The 17679-nt window shown below is 57.0% G+C and overlaps 2 protein-coding genes across 3 annotated transcripts; both read left to right on the top strand.

Annotated features, from left to right (window-relative positions):
* Positions 1 to 82: 82 nt before the first annotated feature.
* Positions 83 to 10354, top strand: P3H3 (prolyl 3-hydroxylase 3). The gene is made up of 15 exons (XM_046663735.1): positions 83 to 613; positions 1507 to 1659; positions 2011 to 2212; positions 2291 to 2422; positions 2903 to 3039; positions 3497 to 3586; positions 4670 to 4722; positions 4841 to 4908; positions 5021 to 5145; positions 7625 to 7726; positions 8062 to 8212; positions 8440 to 8557; positions 8635 to 8710; positions 9519 to 9659; positions 9815 to 10354. Exons 1-15 carry the CDS (start codon positions 116 to 118, stop codon positions 9962 to 9964), a joined length of 2196 nt encoding a protein of 731 aa, XP_046519691.1. The 5' UTR covers positions 83 to 115; the 3' UTR covers positions 9965 to 10354.
* Positions 10355 to 10527: 173 nt separating this feature from the next.
* On the top strand, positions 10528 to 17435 carry GNB3 (G protein subunit beta 3). 2 transcript variants are annotated; one of them, XM_046663747.1, is made up of 10 exons: positions 10528 to 11544; positions 11794 to 11880; positions 12145 to 12183; positions 13441 to 13547; positions 13627 to 13690; positions 13820 to 13982; positions 14082 to 14148; positions 14234 to 14435; positions 15803 to 16019; positions 16863 to 17435. In XM_046663747.1, the coding sequence occupies exons 2-10, from the start codon at positions 11824 to 11826 to the stop codon at positions 16967 to 16969; spliced, it is 1023 nt and encodes a 340-aa protein (XP_046519703.1). In that variant the 5' UTR covers positions 10528 to 11544; positions 11794 to 11823; the 3' UTR covers positions 16970 to 17435. The 2 variants fall into 2 exon arrangements, with proteins under 2 accessions (XP_046519703.1, XP_046519699.1); XM_046663743.1 differs by having other exon boundaries at positions 10528 to 11880.
* Positions 17436 to 17679: the final 244 nt, after the last annotated feature.

The raw sequence follows: 17679 nt of genomic DNA, 5'->3' as shown, positions 1-17679 counted from the left end.
TCCTCCCTCCTCTCCATCTCTCCTTCCTTTCCCCTCCCTCTCCCTCCTCCCTTTCCTCTCTCTCCCCCTCTGATCCCGCATTTCCCTTCGGCAGCCGGCCGGCGGCTCTCGCACCATGCTCCGGCTCCTCCGGTTGCTGCTGCTACTGCTGCTGCTGCCACCCCCTGGATCCCCCGAGCCCCCCGGCCTGACCTCGCTGTCCCCGGGGGCGCCCCCCCAGGCCCCGGACTTGCTCTACGCCGACGGGCTGCGCGCCTACGCGGCCGGGGCTTGGGCGCCGGCCGTGGCTCTGCTGCGGGAGGCACTGCGGAGCCAGGCGGCGCTGGGCCGCGCGCGCCGGGACTGCGGGGCGCACTGTGCTGCCGAGCCGGGGGCCGCGCTCCCCGTCGTGCTCCTTGACGCCCCGGGGCCTGACTCTGGGCCCGGACCGGCGCAGGGGGCCTGGGAGCGGCTGCTCCTCCGGGCCGCGCTCCGCCGCGCCGAGTGCCTGACCCAGTGCGGGGCGCAGAGGTTGGGCCCCGGGGGCGCGGCGCGGCTCCGCGTGGGCAGCGCCATCCGGGACGCCTTCCGCCGCCGCGAGCCCTACAACTACCTGCAGAGGGCCTACTACCAGGTGCGGGAGCGGCGCCGGCAGTTTCTTGGGTCATGCCCGACCCATGTTGCACCCTACTTCGAGCTCACCAGGAGAGGGCGGAATGCTAGCGCCCAGGACCCGGGGTGGGGCTGTGGGAGGCGGTCAGCGGACCTCTCCTTCGGGTAGGTCCCGTAAAAACACGTCAAGTACCCACTGAGGTCGCAGAGGGACAGCCTAAGGGAGGGGGGAGCAAAGTTGGAATTGGGGGCAAGGTGGAAGTAGATTGATGATGGAGGGAAGAGCCCTGAAATTTTTGCGGGTCTGAGACCGACGTGGGGGTGAGCGCCGCCTCTACTTAGGAATGAAGCGGAGCGGCTGGGGGCAAAACCCGCCGGAGAGGAGGTATGGGAGTGAGGGGTGAGTGCGAGCCTTTACTTGGGGCAGGAGGGAGCTTTGGGAAGGTAAGAGGAGAGAGGCAAGGCTGAGGGCCCGCGTGGCCGGGTGTCTGGGGGCGGGGGCAGGGGACACGGCACAGCTATTAGTACCGTAGCTGCTTGCCTACGTGGCTGGGGAGGGGGGGCGCTGGTCACACACACCTCAGCTCAGGGTCCTAGAGACCTGCGGGTTTTCCTGGCGCTCAGGTCCCCCCACTTCCCCACTTCAGTTAGCCATCATTTTCATCTTGTCTCCAATCTGAGGGCCCTCCGCCCATATGCAGCCACTCCAAAGTGTTCACAGCCCCCTTTCTTAGCTACCAGACTCCCTAGAGGCCCAACTTACTGGTTTCTAGGGGGTCTGGAGGTTGGAAGATGGGCAGTTCTGACAAGTTTTCCAGAAGGCTCAGGGGCAGTCCCAGGTGTGTGTCTGCAGTGGGAAGGCTGGTCTCACACACCTCAGGGCACTGACTCCCTCCTCCTTCCCTGGCATCTCAGCTGAAGAAGTTGGACCTGGCAGCAGCCGCAGCACATACCTTCTTTGTAGCAAACCCCACACACCTGCAGATGCGGGAGGACATGGCTAAGTACAGACGCATGTCCGGGGTTCGGCCCCAGAGCTTCCGGGACCTGGAGACGCCCCCGCACTGGGTGAGACCCTCAGCACTACCCCTGTCCCACTTTGACTGGCTGGATATACAGGCCTCACTGGACTGTGGCCCTGTGCAGCTTAGGCCTCAGGAGATCTGGGTACTGTCTTCAGTGACCCTAAATGGGGAGTCCCCCTCTGGGACTTGGTTTCCTTCCTGAGGATCACTATAAAGTCCCATGTTCTAACATTCTGATTCTGAGGCCCACCCCTGTCTTCCCCAAGATGAAGTGGGACGTGACATCCATGCCCCAAATGAGACCAACACCCCTCCCCTTCATTCTACCTCCCAGTCTTGTTTGGCACCCCCTCCCCCAGGATCTCAGGTACCTGACCACTTCCTTCCCCAACAGGCAGCCTATGACACTGGCCTGGAGCTTCTGGGGCGCCAGGAGGCAGGACTGGCACTGCCCAAGCTAGAGGAGGCCCTGCAGGAGAGCCTGGCCCAGATGGAGAGCTGCCGGGCTGGCTGCGAGGGGCCTGAGGAGCAGCAGAGGCAGGAAGAGGAGGAAGAAGGGTCTGGGAGCCAGGGGGGCCTCTATGAGGCCATTGCAGGTAGGCAGGTGGGAGTGCGGGGTTCTCGGTGCTGAGGGGGAACATGCACAAGCTCAATGGCTCATGCGTCCTCCACAGGGCACTGGATTCAGGTCCTGCAGTGCCGGCAGCGCTGTGTGGGGGACACAGCCACACGTCCTGGTCGCAGCTTCCCTGTGCCCGACTTCCTTCCCAGCCAGCTGAGGCGGCTGCATGAGGCATATGCTCAAGGTCAGATTGGGAAGGGGGAACCCTGGGGGTGACTGGGGCTGCAGACAGGGAAGGTGAAGGTTTGTCTCCTGTGGTATCCTGAGCCCCATCTCTCCACCCCTCCCATATGTCTCTGGATCTCTAGTTGGTCAGGGCTCCATGGGGACCATCACTTCGGGAGGACTCTAGTTTGCTGTCCTTTGGCACCGTTGTGGAAGGCTCAGGAGACGGGTCCTAGGGCTCCTTCTGCCCCGCTGCTTCTCACCTTCCTTTATTCTCACCTCTCTTCTTCCCCTTTGAACTCTGCCCATACAGCTCAGGGATGTTTCGTAAGCTATGAGAGAGGCCGTGGTGGAGGAGCGTGTCTGCCCGGTGGGATGGGGGCTTTGGAGTTGGCCGGCCCTGGGAGACCACCTTCTCCGGTTCTGCCTCTGCCCCTGCCCAGAGACTGCTGCCATTCTCGGTCTCTGTGCCCACCCCACCCTATCACTCTGTCTCCAGTGGGGAATCTGTCCCAGGCTGTGGAAAATGTCCTGAGTGTCCTGCTCTTCTACCCGGAGGATGAGGCTGCCAAGAAGGCTCTGAACCAGTACCAGGCCCAGCTGGGAGAGCCGAGACCAGGCCTTCGGCCAAGAGAGGTGACCGCCTCCCCCACACTGACCCTGTGGTAGCCCTGAGTCAAACAAATATACCTGAGAAGTGACCCAGCCCTGGCCCCCAATTCTGGTCACCAGAGGCAACCCCAGGTCCAGCATCTGATGTGTCTCCACTTGAGACTCGACTTCTGAGTCCAAGTGCCAGCCCATCCCTCTCCCTTGAACCTCAGCCCTGCCTGCCCCGACCTTGTGCACACACACACACACTCTCTCTCTCTCTCTCCCCTCCCCCAGTTTGAGCCCAGTCGCCCTGAAGCTGCTTGAGGGAGGGAAGCTGTTTGAGGGAGGGAAGCTGAATGGAGAGGCACGGTGCCGGTTTAAGGAACAGTGAGGCTGTCCCAGAACCTAGGGCCGCCCTGCTCCCTCCCGCCTTGACTTCCCTGCCCCACTTAACTTCCTCCTGTCTTGTCCCTTCTCCCTGCTGTCCACCCCATCTCAGAACATCCAGCGCTTCATCCTTCGATCCCTGGGGGAGAAGAGACAGCTCTACTATGCCATGGAGCACCTGGGCGCCAGCTTCGAGGACCCTGTGAGTGACTCTACTTCTCTCCACACCACCCCGCAGTGCTCCCCTGGGAGGGAGATAACAGCAGTGCCCTATATTTATGTGACACTTCAGTTTGCAACAGGGTTTCCCTTTTTCTACCACCCCATGAGGCTGGGAGAGGAGTCTGTTGTCCCAGTTCTGCAGGGACCAGGCAGTGCCTGTCGTTAAGGATGCTTTGGGGTCCTGCAGGCCTAAGTGTTGGTCTCTCTTCTGCCACAAACAAGCTCTGGACCTCCACGTGCCTCAGCCTCAATTTCCTTACCTGTAAAATGGAAACAATCACACCCATCTCAGAGGGCTGTTGAAGCTGTATCATTTGCTACAAAGCACAGAAAGCTCTGTTGCCGCTGCTTTTTTCCTTTTCTCTTTGTTGTAGTTATGAGAGGAACTAAAGGGCAGAGGTTATTCATGGAGCAGGCTTTCCGACCTTCTGGGCACTGCTGACATTTGGGACCTGAGAGTTCTCTGCTGGGGAGAAGAGGGAGCTGTCCTAGGCTTTTTAGGGTGGTGGGCAGCTTCCCCGGTCTCTACCCAGGGGATGTCAGTAGCACACCCTGAGTCACAACCATCACAAATGTATCCAGACATGGACTGATGTGCCCTGCGGGCAAAATCTCCCTGTTTGAGAACCGTGGACTCTGAAGCTAATTTAAATCCCAGCACTGTCACTTACTAGCTGTGTGATCTTGGGCATGTTACTTTACCTCTCTGTGTCTCAGAATCCTTGAGTGCAAACTGGACACATTCATACTATCTGTTTCATAGACCACTGTGAACTTTAGATGATAAATTCCACTTCTGTGGATAAAGCTCTTAGAATACCCCCTGGCAAATAGCGCTGCGTAAGATGTTTTTGGTTTTGTTGTTGTTGTTATGGTTATTATTATTATTACTATTACAGAGTTTGGCCCAGTGCCCAGAGCTCCTGACCATGAGTCCAGGGCTTTTCCCACCCCCACCTTCCCCTCTGGAAGCAGGAGGACCTTAATGTGGTAGTTCTGAGTCTGACATCAGGGGTTCAGGGCTGGACTAGGTGGGTGATGGCACTTTCCCCGGCTGTCCCAGGACCCCTGGACCCCGGCAGCTTTCATCCCTGAGGCTCTCAGAGAAAAGCTCAGGTAGGAGATGCCCCGTGGTGGGAGGAGCCTGCCTGAGCAGGAAGGTGAGGGAAGGGCTCCTGGGAGGCTGGGTCTGGACTGGCCTGGGCGTCCACTGAGCGTGTCTCTCACCCCTGAGAGAGGATCAAGAGAAGAGGCCTTGGGACCAGGAGCCTCCACAGCAGAAGCCCTTGACTCACTGGAAGGGTAAGTTCCTGGGAGAGCAGGAGTCAGGAGCCTGGAGGGTCTGGGGGCTGCCAGCTACTGCTGGGCCCTTAGGGGACCCTCACCGCCCTCTGCCTGGTCCCTTCCCCTGCAGATGTCCTCCTCCTGGAGGGAGTAACCCTGACCCAGGATGCCAGACAGCTGAACGGGTCAGATCGAGCGGTGTTGGATGGGCTGCTCACCCCGGCTGAGTGCGGGCTGCTGTTGCAGCTTGCCAAGGTGAGAGGACCGGCGAGTGGTGGACGCATCAAGTAGGCAGGGACCCTCAGGCACTGTGCCTGCCCCCTGTCTGTCTGCTCTGAGTCTCCAGCTGGGACTGTGTGTGCTGCTGCCGCCTCACTGCTGCGGACAAATTCCTTTTCCTCTCCACTTAGCTGACATGGGGTAGACATTCTTTACAAAGGAATTTTGGTAGAAATTGACGGGAAGAACAAAACAAAAACCAGAGAGGCATAAGAAAGGGTGAGTATGCAGGTGAGGATTCCTCGGTTAGCCAAGAGTTTTGTAATTGGCTTGGCCGATGGCTCAGTGGGTGGTACACAGGCTTCTTTTCTCCTCCACTGCATCCCCTCCTAGCTTGGGTTGAATGACCCATATTCACCAGGTCGAGTCTGCCATTTTATGAAGCTTCAATCCTCATTCTAGGCTAGTGTTCCTTCACCACACACTCACTGAGTACCTGCTGTGTACTCGAAACTGCTGGGTTCCAGGGAGAGGGAGATGAACACAGACCCGCATTCGGGAGCTCCTTGTATAGAGAAGGAATCAGACACGGGGACACATAATTAGAGCAGGCGGTAAGTTTGATTAAAGAAGGATGGACGCATCCCAGTAGAAGCACTGAAACACAAAGTCATAGAAGGCTTCCCGGAGGGGCAGCCTGAGAGCTGTCTTAAGGATGAATTAACCAGGCAGAGAAACGGAGGAGAGTCAGGCTTGAGGGCGAACAAGGGGTATTGTGGGAACTGTGGGAGGGCACAGGAGTTAAGAGCATGGGCCAGCCCAGCGATGATTAGCTGTGTGACCCCGGGTACTGTATTTTAATGCCTCTAAGCCTAGTTTCCTCGTCTATAAAATGGGGCTGAATACAGTATTGTTGTAGGGTGGTTATGAGGATTAAATGAGTTAGTACATGGTAAACCTTTAGAAGAACATAGAAAGTGCTCAGTATCAGTGTCGCGAGCATCATCAGGTTGTATGTTACCCAGAGGCGGTGGCACAGGAGAGATGGTGAAGGGCCTTCTGTACTCTACCAAGGAGGACTTTATTTGTAGATGGTGGACAGCTTATTGAACGAGGGATGATGTCCCTTTTCCCACAGAACCTCCAGGTGCAGGGTCTGGGGTCTCCTCCTGTAGAACCGGTAGATGCCTCTAGTGGCAATGTGCAGAATGCGACCAGAGAGGAAAGTGAAGGGGGGACTTCCTGGGGTGATACAAGAGTGCGTTAGGTTAGGTCCTCATTTCAAGGGACTGCAGAGAGCGGACAGAAGATAAATATTTAGAAAACTGAAGATAGAGAAATTGAGGAGTAAATCTATGTGGAAGACGATGAAAGAAAGGAGTCAAGGATAACTCCTAAGTAGTGGCCCTTCTCTCTGTTCCTTGACCACGCTAAACTCATTCTGGTCTCAGGACCTTTGCACTTGCTGTTTCTGCTGCCCGGTACATTTTCCTTTCAGATATTCAAGGGCTCCTTCATATCATTGGGTTTCGATTTAGATGTCACCTTGTCAATTAGCTGACCCCTGACCCCTGCCTGGGCACTCTCAAGGTTGTAACCTTGTTTTAATTTTCTTCATAACACTATCACCATCTGAATTGATCTGGTTGGTTAGCTTATTTATTTATTTCTTTATTATCTCAAAATAGAAACCCCATGAGAGGAGGGACCTCTTCATGTCATATTCACAGTTGTGTCCCCAATGCCTAGAACAGTGCCTGGCACTTAGTGGGTGCTCAGTATACATTTGTTGAGTGAATGGATACAAGAATAGGTTAGACGGCTTGGATGACTAGGTAGTCTCTCAGAGATGAGGTTTATATATGGGGTAACCAGGTAGTGGTACTTGAATTGAGTTTCAAAAAGCAGGCAGAAGGATAGGTGTCAGGAAGGGGACGTCCAAATACCGGGAGGTCCCAGGTGATGAGAGTCATGGAGGCAGCTGGGTACTTGGGACTCAGCATCAGGGGTTCTCAGGTTCTCCAACTGCAGGGAGAGTGGGGAGAGGAGAGAGAGATGCCTCGGCGGATGCTGTCCCCCCGCCTCGAGTCAGCCGGAACCTGGGCTGACTGTCGAACTTCCCGCAGGGTCCTCTTTCCAGAGACTCCTCTCTTCTTGCTCCTCAGGGATGAATGATCAAGCCCCTCTGGCACCCCCTCCTCAGGTGTCCTTACCCTCTCAGAGGCCCCTTCCCCACTGTAAGAAGCTCTCTAGAGTTCTGTGCACAGTTCCCCCAGTGAGTGGGATTCCAGGTCTTTGCCAGAGAGTGACAATAAAGACATGAAGACAGTCCTTCTCTGGGAAAGGACAGCAGCTCAGGAAGAGGAGCCACCAGAGGACTCTGGGAGCTTCTGGCCTCTTCCAGGGAGTGGGAGGGTTGGAGGGAAGGTCTTGCAGCCCCGTGGGCAGTGAGGTAGGTGGGTGATAGCCTGGGGCCGGGGGAAGTGACTCCATAGTTAACTCCCCCTCTATTTAGGATGCAGCTGAGGCTGGAGCCAGGTCTGGCTATCGAGGCCGCCGTTCCCCTCATACCCCCCATGAACGCTTCGAGGGGCTCACGGTGCTCAAGGCTGCGCAGGTGAGAGGAAGCACCCACGCCCTGGTCTGATGCCCAGAACTGGAGAAGAGGGTATGCAGGAGGCTGGGCACCAGTGCCTGGGCTTCTCCTGTGGAGGGGCTCTCCTGGGACTGCATACCGGAGTCCACCACCCAGGGCTGAGGAAGGGGGTGTTCTGAGACCTTGGGGCCTGGGTTGTTGTCATGGAGCCAATGGAAGGATCGGTTTGGGCTGATGGATGGAGCTGCCTGCTGAGACTCCAAATGCATGGGTGGAGAGCTGTGGAAGTAGGCTGGGGCTGGGCCCACCTTTCCATTGCCTCCCTCCTTTCCCGCCCTTCCTTTCGCTGCCTGCAGCTGGCCCGGGCTGGAGCTGTGGGCAGGCAGGGTGCTAAGCTGCTTCTGGAAGTGAGTGAGCGTGTGCGGACCCTGACACAGGCCTACTTCTCTCCGGATCGGCCCCTGCATCTTTCCTTCACCCACCTGGTGTGCCGGAGTGCCATAGAAGGTAACTGCCAGGGACCCCAGCTGCTCCTTCCCAACCCTGGGCCTCTGCTGGGCACTGCACACCCTCAGCACCCCCAAATGTGTGGGTTTCAGTCTTCAGAAAGACCCCGACTCCTCTGCCCAGGTGGGGGCCTGGCCTCTCTGCCCAGCTGTGAGCCCTGGAGCCGCAGGGTAGGTGTGGATGGTGGGGGAGCACAGAGGCATTCACCAGGCCCCTTTGCTTCCTAGGAGAGCAAGCGCAGCGCATGGACCTGAGTCACCCGGTGCATGCTGACAACTGCGTCCTGGACCCGGACACCGGAGAGTGCTGGCGGGAGCCCCCAGCCTACACCTATCGAGACTTCAGGTGGGCGGCCCCCCCAGGGGTCAGGCAGGTGCGCCTGGGTTGGGATCTCACTGCGTCCTGTCTTCCTCCCTCCCCAGTGGACTCCTCTACCTCAACGATGACTTCCAGGGTGGGGACCTGTTCTTCACAGAGCCCAACGCCCTCACCGTCAAGGTAAGTGGGGTGGGGGCTGTGGGGTGTGACAGGGAGCTCAGCTGTGGGCTCAGGAGTCAAAACAGAAGGTTCCCAGAGGCAAATGCAGGGAAATGGCTGGGGCCGCCTTAACCCTTTCCTTTCCTGGCATCCCCAGCCCTCTCCATCACCTGTCTGGGTTCAGGGACTCTCCTAGTGGAGGCTGATGACGCCTCCTCAGGAGATCTCGGACTGGCCCCTCCAGACCCTGCCTTCAGTGTTGCCTCATGTCCTAAAGGAAGGTGGGTGAAGCACAGGACCCCACGTCCCTGTTCCAGTAGAAACTAGGGGCTAGAATTGGGTAGGAGAGCGGCAGTGATTTTGCATCGTCTATTGATCTTCTTACTCAATTATCTCCTTCTCCACTTACCTCCACCAGCGACCTATAATCCAAGCCCTCGCTGGGGTGGAAAAATGTCCCCAAGATGCTCATCCCCAGTACTCAGAGTCTGGTACTGCACTCATATGCTCAGATTGCTTCACACCTGGTTCAAAGGGTTGGGCAGGAAAAGTCAGGGCACCCGAGGGAGGGAACCGACAGGTGGCCCTCGATGGAGGCCCCTTCTCCCTTTGGCTCCAACTCCTCTAGCCTAAGTCTGGCATTTGTGCTCCCCAAGTTGAAGCCGATTTCTCATTTGCCCCAAGATAGTCCCTGGATTAAGGAGTGGGAAGTGATGGGCAAGAGAGCTGACCTTCCTGGGCCCCCTCTCCTGTCCTGCTCCAGGGCGTCAGGGCCAGGTTCTCTGAGAGTGCCTACCCCTGGAGCCGAACCTGCCCCCTGCCCCACTAGGCTCAGGTGCGTCCTCGCTGCGGACGCCTCGTGGCCTTCAGTTCCGGTGGGGAGAATCCCCATGGTGTATGGGCCGTGACTCGGGGACGGCGCTGTGCCCTAGCACTGTGGCACACGTGGGCGCCTGAGCACAGGGAGCAGGTAAGGAGGAGCAGGAGGAGGAAGGGATGTCTCTCCTGGTGTGGGAAGGGTGGGCCGGCTGATGGATGAGGGGCAGGGGCTGAGATGACCCAGGGAGGGTCCTTGGGGCAGGGTAGATGCAGGGGACTGGGTCAGACTCTCCTCTCACTCCCCAGGAGTGGACAGAAGCCAAAGAGCTGCTGCAGGAGCCAGAGGAGGAGGAAGAAATGCCCAGCAGAGACCCTGCCCCAGAACCCCCCAGCCGCAGGCTCCAGCGGATCCAGGACAAGGCTGGGAAGCCGCCTCGGGTCCGAGAGGAACTGTGAGGGGCTGAGCCAACTCCTTGGGGATGTGGCCACTTGACTTGTGAAGGGCTGCCTTGATGCCAGGACCCATGAGAAGCCCCCATGTAACAGGAGCAGAACAGCAAGCTCTCTCTCCCTGTGCCCCCACCATCTTGGGAGTCACAAGGGCCGTCCAGCCCTGGACTCAGAGGACACTGCACGGGCTAGCCTAGAGGTCACCAGGCCTAGGAAGCCACACCTGGTCCCAGCTGATGGACCTCCAGCCCTATGACAGACAGAGGACACGATGCCTCCCTCGGGACAACTGGCAGGGGGCAGGGCCTGACTGCTTTCAATGAGGAGGATGAGAGGGGAGGAATACCCCACTGCCCTCTCCCAGGCTGTCAATAAAGAACGTGAAGATCCCTCAGCCAGGGCCCAAGTCAAGTGTATCACAGTTTCTGTGGTGGCTGGAAGGGGGAGTGGCTATGGCTGGCCTGGGAGGAGACAGGTGTCTTTGGGCCTCCCAAAGGGGGGCCACTCAAGCCTGTGATTTGTCAGGGAAATCTCGGCCACCTGCTCCCCTCATGCAAATGGACCCTAACCCCTGACAGCTGCTCCTTGGGCCTCCAACTCTAAGCCCTGTCTTCCCTCTGAGCTTGGCCCGGACTTAGGGCAGCCTGATCCCTTGGGGTCCTGCCTTCACAGCCCCAGCAGGACCCTGTGAGTCGTAGGGGCAAGGAGTGGGACAAACCCCAGGTGGGAGCAGGGGATGGGGTTGCCCTCCACTTGCCATCCTTTCTCTACCCAAAGCAAGGGCAGGCCTGTCCATCCTTCTCTCTGGATCCCCTGTACCTCCTCCCACCCGCCCAGGATCAGACCTAGGGGCAGCTGGTTGGGGTTTGTCGGGAAGGATTATCCAGATCAGTCCCTCTAATCTCAGCTCCTACCTGCGCCCTCCCCATATTCACCGTAGCCCTCCTCCCCCACCACCCCGAGCTAAGGAACAAAGTTTTGGTTATTGACAATGGGCCATCTCTCACCCTCACATTCTGGCTCCTGGACTGGTTGTTAGGTAGGCTCTGACTGCCAGATCATCACCATTGGTGGGGCCAGGGCCTGGGGGGGCCACTGGGGCTGTGGTTCTACTGCTCCTCTGCACCCCTCCCAACCCCAGCCCTTAATCCTCACAGCTTTGCTCTAATCCTACGGGGCCTGATGCTCTTCTCTCTGCCCACAGAGAGGCTGGCCAGGGAAGCACCCCTTCAACCCCTCCTCCCTCCGGGGCTTGTTGTGGGGGACTGCTCCTCTCTATAGCCCCATACGCCTGCTCCCCGCCCTCCCCCAGGCTGGACCCAAGTCTCTGGAAGCCACACACCTCCCTCCCTGTCCTCCCCCCCAACCCCGACCCCGACAGCTGATTTCATTTGCCTGACGTAGTTGGCCCTACCCTTCCCTGTCATCCCCCCCGCTCCCCCGCCCCCCAGAGTCGGGGCCAGGCCAGGCCAGCTCCTCCAGCAGCAGAGCTGGGGCAGGTGACGGGCGGGCATCGCCGCTGAGGGAGTGAGGAGGCACCTGGGAACTGGAGCTGGAGACCTGGGAGAGGTCCAGGCAGAGCCCAAGTAAGAGGGAGCTGGCCTGGCTCTACTCTCTGGGGCTGGGGGCTGCAGGGAGGGCTGGGGCAGGGCTGGGGCTGGCTGCACAGGACCCCAAACTTGCAGAGGCTAGTGGTGGAGGTGCTGCAGGCCACCCAGTCATGTCCCCATTTCTTGTAGTGGGCTCCAACCCTCATGAGGAGTCTGGTGTGGGGTGTGAGGGACAGAAACGTGGCCAGGGGGGCTCCCCCTACACCTACTCCCTGTTCCTGGCAGGAGCCGGAGTCACCCCTCAACCCGTCAACCATGGGGGAGATGGAGCAGCTGCGGCAGGAAGCGGAGCAGCTCAAGAAGCAGATTGCAGTAACCACAGAACCCTCCCACTGGGGGACCCCAGAAAACATGGAACTGGGAGCATGAGGGAGTGTGGCCTGAGGGGAAAGGGGCTGGACTTGCTTCTGGGTGACGCCTTAGAGACCCCTGACCGGAAGTGACCAGAGCCTTTCTAAACTTGGATCTCATATTGCAGATATCCCCCAAACCCTAGAGCCCCTGGCCCACCTACCTCAGAGGCCCGTGCACCCCCACCCAGTCCTTACCCTCCCCTGCTGTCTGCTTTCCCCCCAGGACGCCAGGAAAGCCTGTGCTGACATTACTCTGGCAGAGGTGAGAACTCCTGTCCCCCTGAGGCAGGGGCTGAGGGGAGGGAGGGGATGGAGCTCCCTGACAGCAACAGCCTGGTGCTCAAGCTTTAGTACAGCATGTCCTTGGAACGAGGAACAGCATTAATTAATTCATTCAACAAACATTTAGTGAGCTCTGCTCTGGGCCAGGCCCCGTATTGGAGGGTGAGGATGCAGACGCTGTCCCTCTCCTCGTCCATAAAACAAGAATGATTATGAGCCACCACCACCGCCCCTCCCACCCCTGCCCTCGCCCCAGGGTGGTGAGGATGAAGAGAGAGGGAGCTTTGTAAGTCATAAAGCCCTCACAGACTCTAGTTCCTAGTTGTCTAATACTGCACTTCATCGGTTCTAAGGTGAACATTTTTCACATTTTGACATCTCTGTTGCAGCCAATAATAGATGGTGCCTTACAATGATAACTGGCAGCCCTCTTTCTTTCTTAGTGATCCATAAAAGAACACTGCTGCTTAGAGTTGGTGGCATCTTGGATTGGATTAAATATGTTAATAATAAGAGTAAACGTTTACTGAACACTTCCCATGAGCCGCACACTGGGCTAAGTTGCTTAAATACATAATTTCACTTAATTTTCATGATTATCCCAGAAGGTAGGTGCTATAACCTTCACTTTACAGATGAAGAAACAGGCTCAGAGAGGTCAAGTAACTTGCCCAAGATAACAAAGCAAGTAAATGGCAAGTCAAGTCTATTGACTCTGGAGCCCCAGCCTAAGTCTAGAAGCTGGAGAGAGTTTAAGGGGCATTGGACCGCACATTTTAGGAGGTGCAGTTCAGGGTCACAGCGATGCCCTGGGCACCCAGTTAAACAGCCGGCCGTGTTGCAGTGGTGTGTGAGAGTAGGCTCCTAGTGGCTTGGGACAGCCGCACGTAGGCATCTCTCCCCAAGTCCATGTTCAGTGACCTCACGCTGGCAGCTTGAAATTGGCCAAGGTGGAGTATTTACATGATGGAAATCACTCTCCCACCCCCCCACCCTCCCCTCACCATACACACTGGAGAGGTGGTTGTTAGACACTTAGCAGCATGCCCCTGGCTATGCGTGTGTCTGTCTCCCACATCGGTCTAAGCCACTCCAGGGCAGGGACTTATTTCTCTAAGGCTGGGGGCCTGGCCTAGGACCTTGCACGGAGCAGAACTTGTACAGATCAGTGGCTGTGGCACTGGCATCTGGGCATGTACTCTGCTCACCCCAATTTCTAATGTTTCCTTTTCTGCAGCTGGTGTCTGGCCTAGAGGTCGTGGGACGAGTCCAGATGCGGACACGGCGGACGTTACGAGGACACCTGGCCAAGATCTATGCCATGCACTGGGCCACTGACTCCAAGTGAGCCTTGAGAGGTGCCCAGAGGGGAGGGGGAGGCAGGAAGAAGAGGCTTGGGTGACACGGGGTGCTCTCTCCCCAGGCTGCTGGTAAGTGCCTCGCAAGATGGGAAGCTGATCGTGTGGGACACCTATACCACCAATAAGGTACCAGCCCTGCCTCCCTGCCCCCCATCACCCCATCCTTCCTTCGGGCATCATGCCTACCCTCCTCTGCCCTCCGCACCTGGGAGCCCAGCTCAGGTCCTGCCTCTGGCCACACCCGCCCTCCTGCAGGTTCATGCCATCCCGCTGCGTTCCTCCTGGGTCATGACCTGTGCCTATGCCCCGTCAGGGAATTTTGTGGCATGTGGGGGGCTGGACAACATGTGCTCCATCTATAGCCTCAAATCCCGCGAGGGCAATGTCAAGGTCAGCCGGGAGCTCTCTGCTCACACAGGTGAGTGAGACCCTGTCTGTCTGTCTCGGGGGTCCAGGGAAGCCCCAGCCCTGGCGGGTTGTGGCTCTGTAGCCAGGGCAGTGTCCTAACCACCCCCAGGTTATCTCTCCTGCTGCCGCTTCCTGGACGACAACAACATTGTGACCAGCTCAGGGGACACCACGTGGTGAGGACTGCAGGCTGTGGGAGCTGGGGCTCGGGAGGCAGTTCTGTCCTGGCTTTTCTGTGACAGCCTCCCCTCCTCTCTGCAGTGCTCTGTGGGACATTGAGACTGGGCAGCAGAAGACAGTGTTTGTGGGACACACGGGGGACTGCATGAGTCTCGCTGTATCTCCTGACTTCAAACTCTTCATTTCGGGGGCCTGTGACGCCAGCGCCAAGCTCTGGGACGTGCGGGAGGGGACCTGCCGGCAGACTTTCACTGGCCATGAATCGGACATCAATGCTATCTGCGTGAGCCCCCACTGTGCTCCAGCTCCAGGGACCACCTCACCCCCACCACATCCTCCATCCCTCCCACAGCTCCCTACCCCTTTCTTTTTAACCTTCCACTTCAAAATAATCTCACTTTACAGAAAAGTAGCAAGAATAATAAAAAGATCTCCCACCTAGGCTTCACCCATATTCACTGTTAACATTTTACCACATTTGCTTTATCATTCTCTCTGTAGAGAGATGGGCAGATAGATAGGTAGACAGACAGACAGATACATACACCTAGCTGTAGATACAGATACATTCTGTTATTATTTTCTTCCTGGGTCTTTTGAGAATAAGTTGCAAACATCATGCTTTTCCCCCCTTAAAATACATCAGTGTATATTTCCCAAAAACAAGGCCATTCTCTTACATAGCCACAGTATCATTCTTATTTTTAGTTTTTAGAGGAAGATTAGCCCTGAGCTAACATCTGCTGCCAATCCTCCTCTTTTTTTGGCTGAGGAAGACTGGCCCTGAGCTAACATCCGTGCCCATCTTCCTCTATTTTATATGTGGGACACCTGCCACAGCATGGCTTGACAAGCAGTGCCTAGGTCTGCACCTGGGATCCGAACAGGCGAACCTCTGGCCCCCGAAGTGGAACGTGCGAACTTAACTGCTGTGCCACTGGGTCAGCCCCACAGTATCATTCTTAAAATCAGGAAATCTAACATTGACACAATACTGTAGCCTACAGTCTGTACTCAAATTTCACCAATCATCTCAAGAATGTCCTTCCTTGCAATGTGTTTTTTGGTCCAGGAACACGCATTGCCTTGCCTGGCTGTATATTTTCCAGTTTCCTTTAAACTGTACCCATTCTTCCACCTTTTTTTGTCTTCCACGACCCTGGCAATTTTGAAGAGTACAAACTAGTTTTCTGCAGGCTTTCCCTCCACGTGAGTGGATCTGACATTTGCTCGTGATGAGGTTCAGGTGATGCATTTGTATCTAGCCCTGTTCTCATACTCTGATCGGGCCGACTGTAGCCACAGGAGTCGAGGACAACCTCCGCCCTTCCAGCCATGTGACCCTGGGCAAGCTGCCCACCCTCCCTCAGCCTTGTGCTCTCGCCTGCACCGTGGTGGAAATAACGCCTGCCTGCAGCCCTGTAGCGAGAGCAAGTGAAGTGTGTCCGAGCCCTGGCATGCTGCTGGCTCGCGATAAATGTCAGTGGTGGAGAGCGAGCTGTTTCCCACCACAGGCTGGGGAAAGGACAGGCAGGGGGGCTGAGGGAAGCAGCTGGCCCTGGAGCCACCAGGCAGGAGTCAGGGACAGGGCAGGAGAGGCAGCAGGCTGCCCAGGTCTGAGTCCTGACCACCTTGCCACTGTACCTTCAGTTCTTCCCCAATGGAGAGGCCATCTGCACGGGCTCGGACGATGCCTCCTGCCGCCTGTTTGACCTGCGGGCCGACCAGGAGCTGACCGCATACTCCCATGAGAGCATCATCTGCGGCATCACGTCTGTGGCCTTCTCCCTCAGCGGCCGCCTGCTTTTTGCAGGTTATGATGACTTCAACTGCAATGTCTGGGACTCCATCAAGTGCGAGCGCGTGGGTAAGGGCCAGCCCCCTGTGCCACCTCAGCTGGAAGGACCCCCCCCGCCAGCTCCCCTTGTTAGGACCTTCTTACTGCTGTTCCCTAATTGCTGGGTAACTCTGAGCTCTACCCCCAGGATCTAGTCCTCCTTGGTTCTCAATCTAGGACTGTCTTCTCTCAAAGAAAAGTTGCTCTACGCGGCCCTTCTCCACTGCCCAAGGCCATAGCTGCTCCCTGCCAGAGGAGCTCCTTATGGTCATCCCCAGACCCATCGACACTGAATGTCCAGTCAGTTCTGGCTTTTAGGAGCACTCACTAAAGGAAAGGGCTATCTCAGGGAACTATGCAAAGAGCAAAATCCAGGAGATCCAGAGGGACCTGAGGGCCCTGATCCAACCTAGGGACTTCTCTAGGAGCAGCCAGTCTGAAGCAGAATCACGTAGTGTGGTTTCTTCTCCTGGGAGAGGCCAGGTGCTGAATGAAAATACCGGCCAGAGTCAGGACCCCAATTCTAATTCTGCTGCTTAGTTTCTGAGTGCTCTTGGACAAATCACTTCTCTCTGGGCCTCAGTCTCTTCACTTGGAAATACGACTACAGGGTTGCCTTCCCTGCTGTCTGGTGCCCATCAAGGTGCCCTTGTTTTCTCATTAGCACACTGGCACTTACCCCAGGTTCTTGACAGAGAGCTTGGCCTCAAGAGAACCCTGCCCCTTAGAGCTAATCCTCTTTCAGTCTTCCAGTCTCCACCAGGGGCTGCAGAGTCCCTGCCAGCCCCCCTAATTTAGGATTCCTGCACGTGCACACACACTCCCTGCCAAATCAGCATGGGAAACAGGCTGACTCCTCTCCTTTTCCCTCAGGTACCCTCTCTGGCCATGACAACAGGGTCAGCTGCCTGGGGGTCACAGCTGATGGGATGGCTGTGGCCACTGGTTCCTGGGACAGCTTCCTCAAAATCTGGAACTGAGGAGGCCAGGGAGGTAAAAGGCCACGAAGACACTCAGCTGCCCCCTCCCCTGCCCAATTTCTGTAAGGTTTTCTTTTCTCTACCCCAGCAGCCATTCCCACCAAGCTTTCTCCCTTAAGGGCAGTGGGGAACATGGGGAGTGTGCCTTTGGGAGGCAGAATCAGGGACACAGGGGCAAGGAACTGCCCCATCTCCTCCCATGGCCTCCCCTCTCCATGGTCCTGACAGCTTTTCCCTTAATGAGCAAGGATAACTGACCCTCCCCAGCCCTTGGCGGCCTAGCAGCCTTCCAGTCTGAGCCCCAGGCCCTGGGATTCCTCCCCTAGAGCCACTACCTTTGTCCAGACCTGAGTGGCACAGGGTGCTCAGCCCCATGACCATGGCTCTGGCACCATTAGGGTCCCCTTCTCTTTCATGCTTTCTCCTTCCTCTACCTTCTTTTTTTCTCTCCTAAAGCAATTGCAATAAAGTTAGCACCCCAGTATTTCTGTGATGATGTTTGGCTTCCACTCCACTTCTGTTCCAAAAAGATGCAGGTCCCACTTAAGTAATAAAGTATTAGAGGTGCAATGATAAAGGCTGGGTACCAGCTGGTGGGAAGAAAGTAGGGTGGAGGCAGAAGCCCAAGCCGCATGGGGAGGGCCTGAGATGGGTCAGGAGGAGAAGGTATTCACCAGGTCGCTGAGGGAGCATGTGCACAACAGTTCACT

This window comes from Equus quagga, chromosome 1 (genome assembly GCF_021613505.1).
Source record: "Equus quagga isolate Etosha38 chromosome 1, UCLA_HA_Equagga_1.0, whole genome shotgun sequence".
Classification (NCBI taxonomy): Eukaryota; Metazoa; Chordata; class Mammalia; order Perissodactyla; family Equidae; genus Equus; species Equus quagga.
The sequence above is the reverse complement of the archived record's forward strand: the minus strand, read 5'-3'. Positions and strand labels throughout refer to the sequence as shown.

Coding starts and splice junctions, on each gene's coding strand:
- GNB3 (XM_046663743.1), top strand. CDS start 11,713: ATGAGGAGTCTGGTGTGGGGTGTGAGGGACAGAAACGTGGCCAGGGGG. Junction 11,881..12,144: donor AGCTCAAGAAGCAGATTGCA/GTAACCACAGAA, acceptor CTTTCCCCCCAG/GACGCCAGGAAAGCCTGTGC. Junction 13,983..14,081: donor GGAGCTCTCTGCTCACACAG/GTGAGTGAGACC, acceptor AACCACCCCCAG/GTTATCTCTCCTGCTGCCGC.
- P3H3 (XM_046663735.1), top strand. CDS start 116: ATGCTCCGGCTCCTCCGGTTGCTGCTGCTACTGCTGCTGCTGCCACCC. Junction 3,587..4,669: donor GCGCCAGCTTCGAGGACCCT/GTGAGTGACTCT, acceptor CGGCTGTCCCAG/GACCCCTGGACCCCGGCAGC. Junction 8,558..8,634: donor TACACCTATCGAGACTTCAG/GTGGGCGGCCCC, acceptor CTCCCTCCCCAG/TGGACTCCTCTACCTCAACG.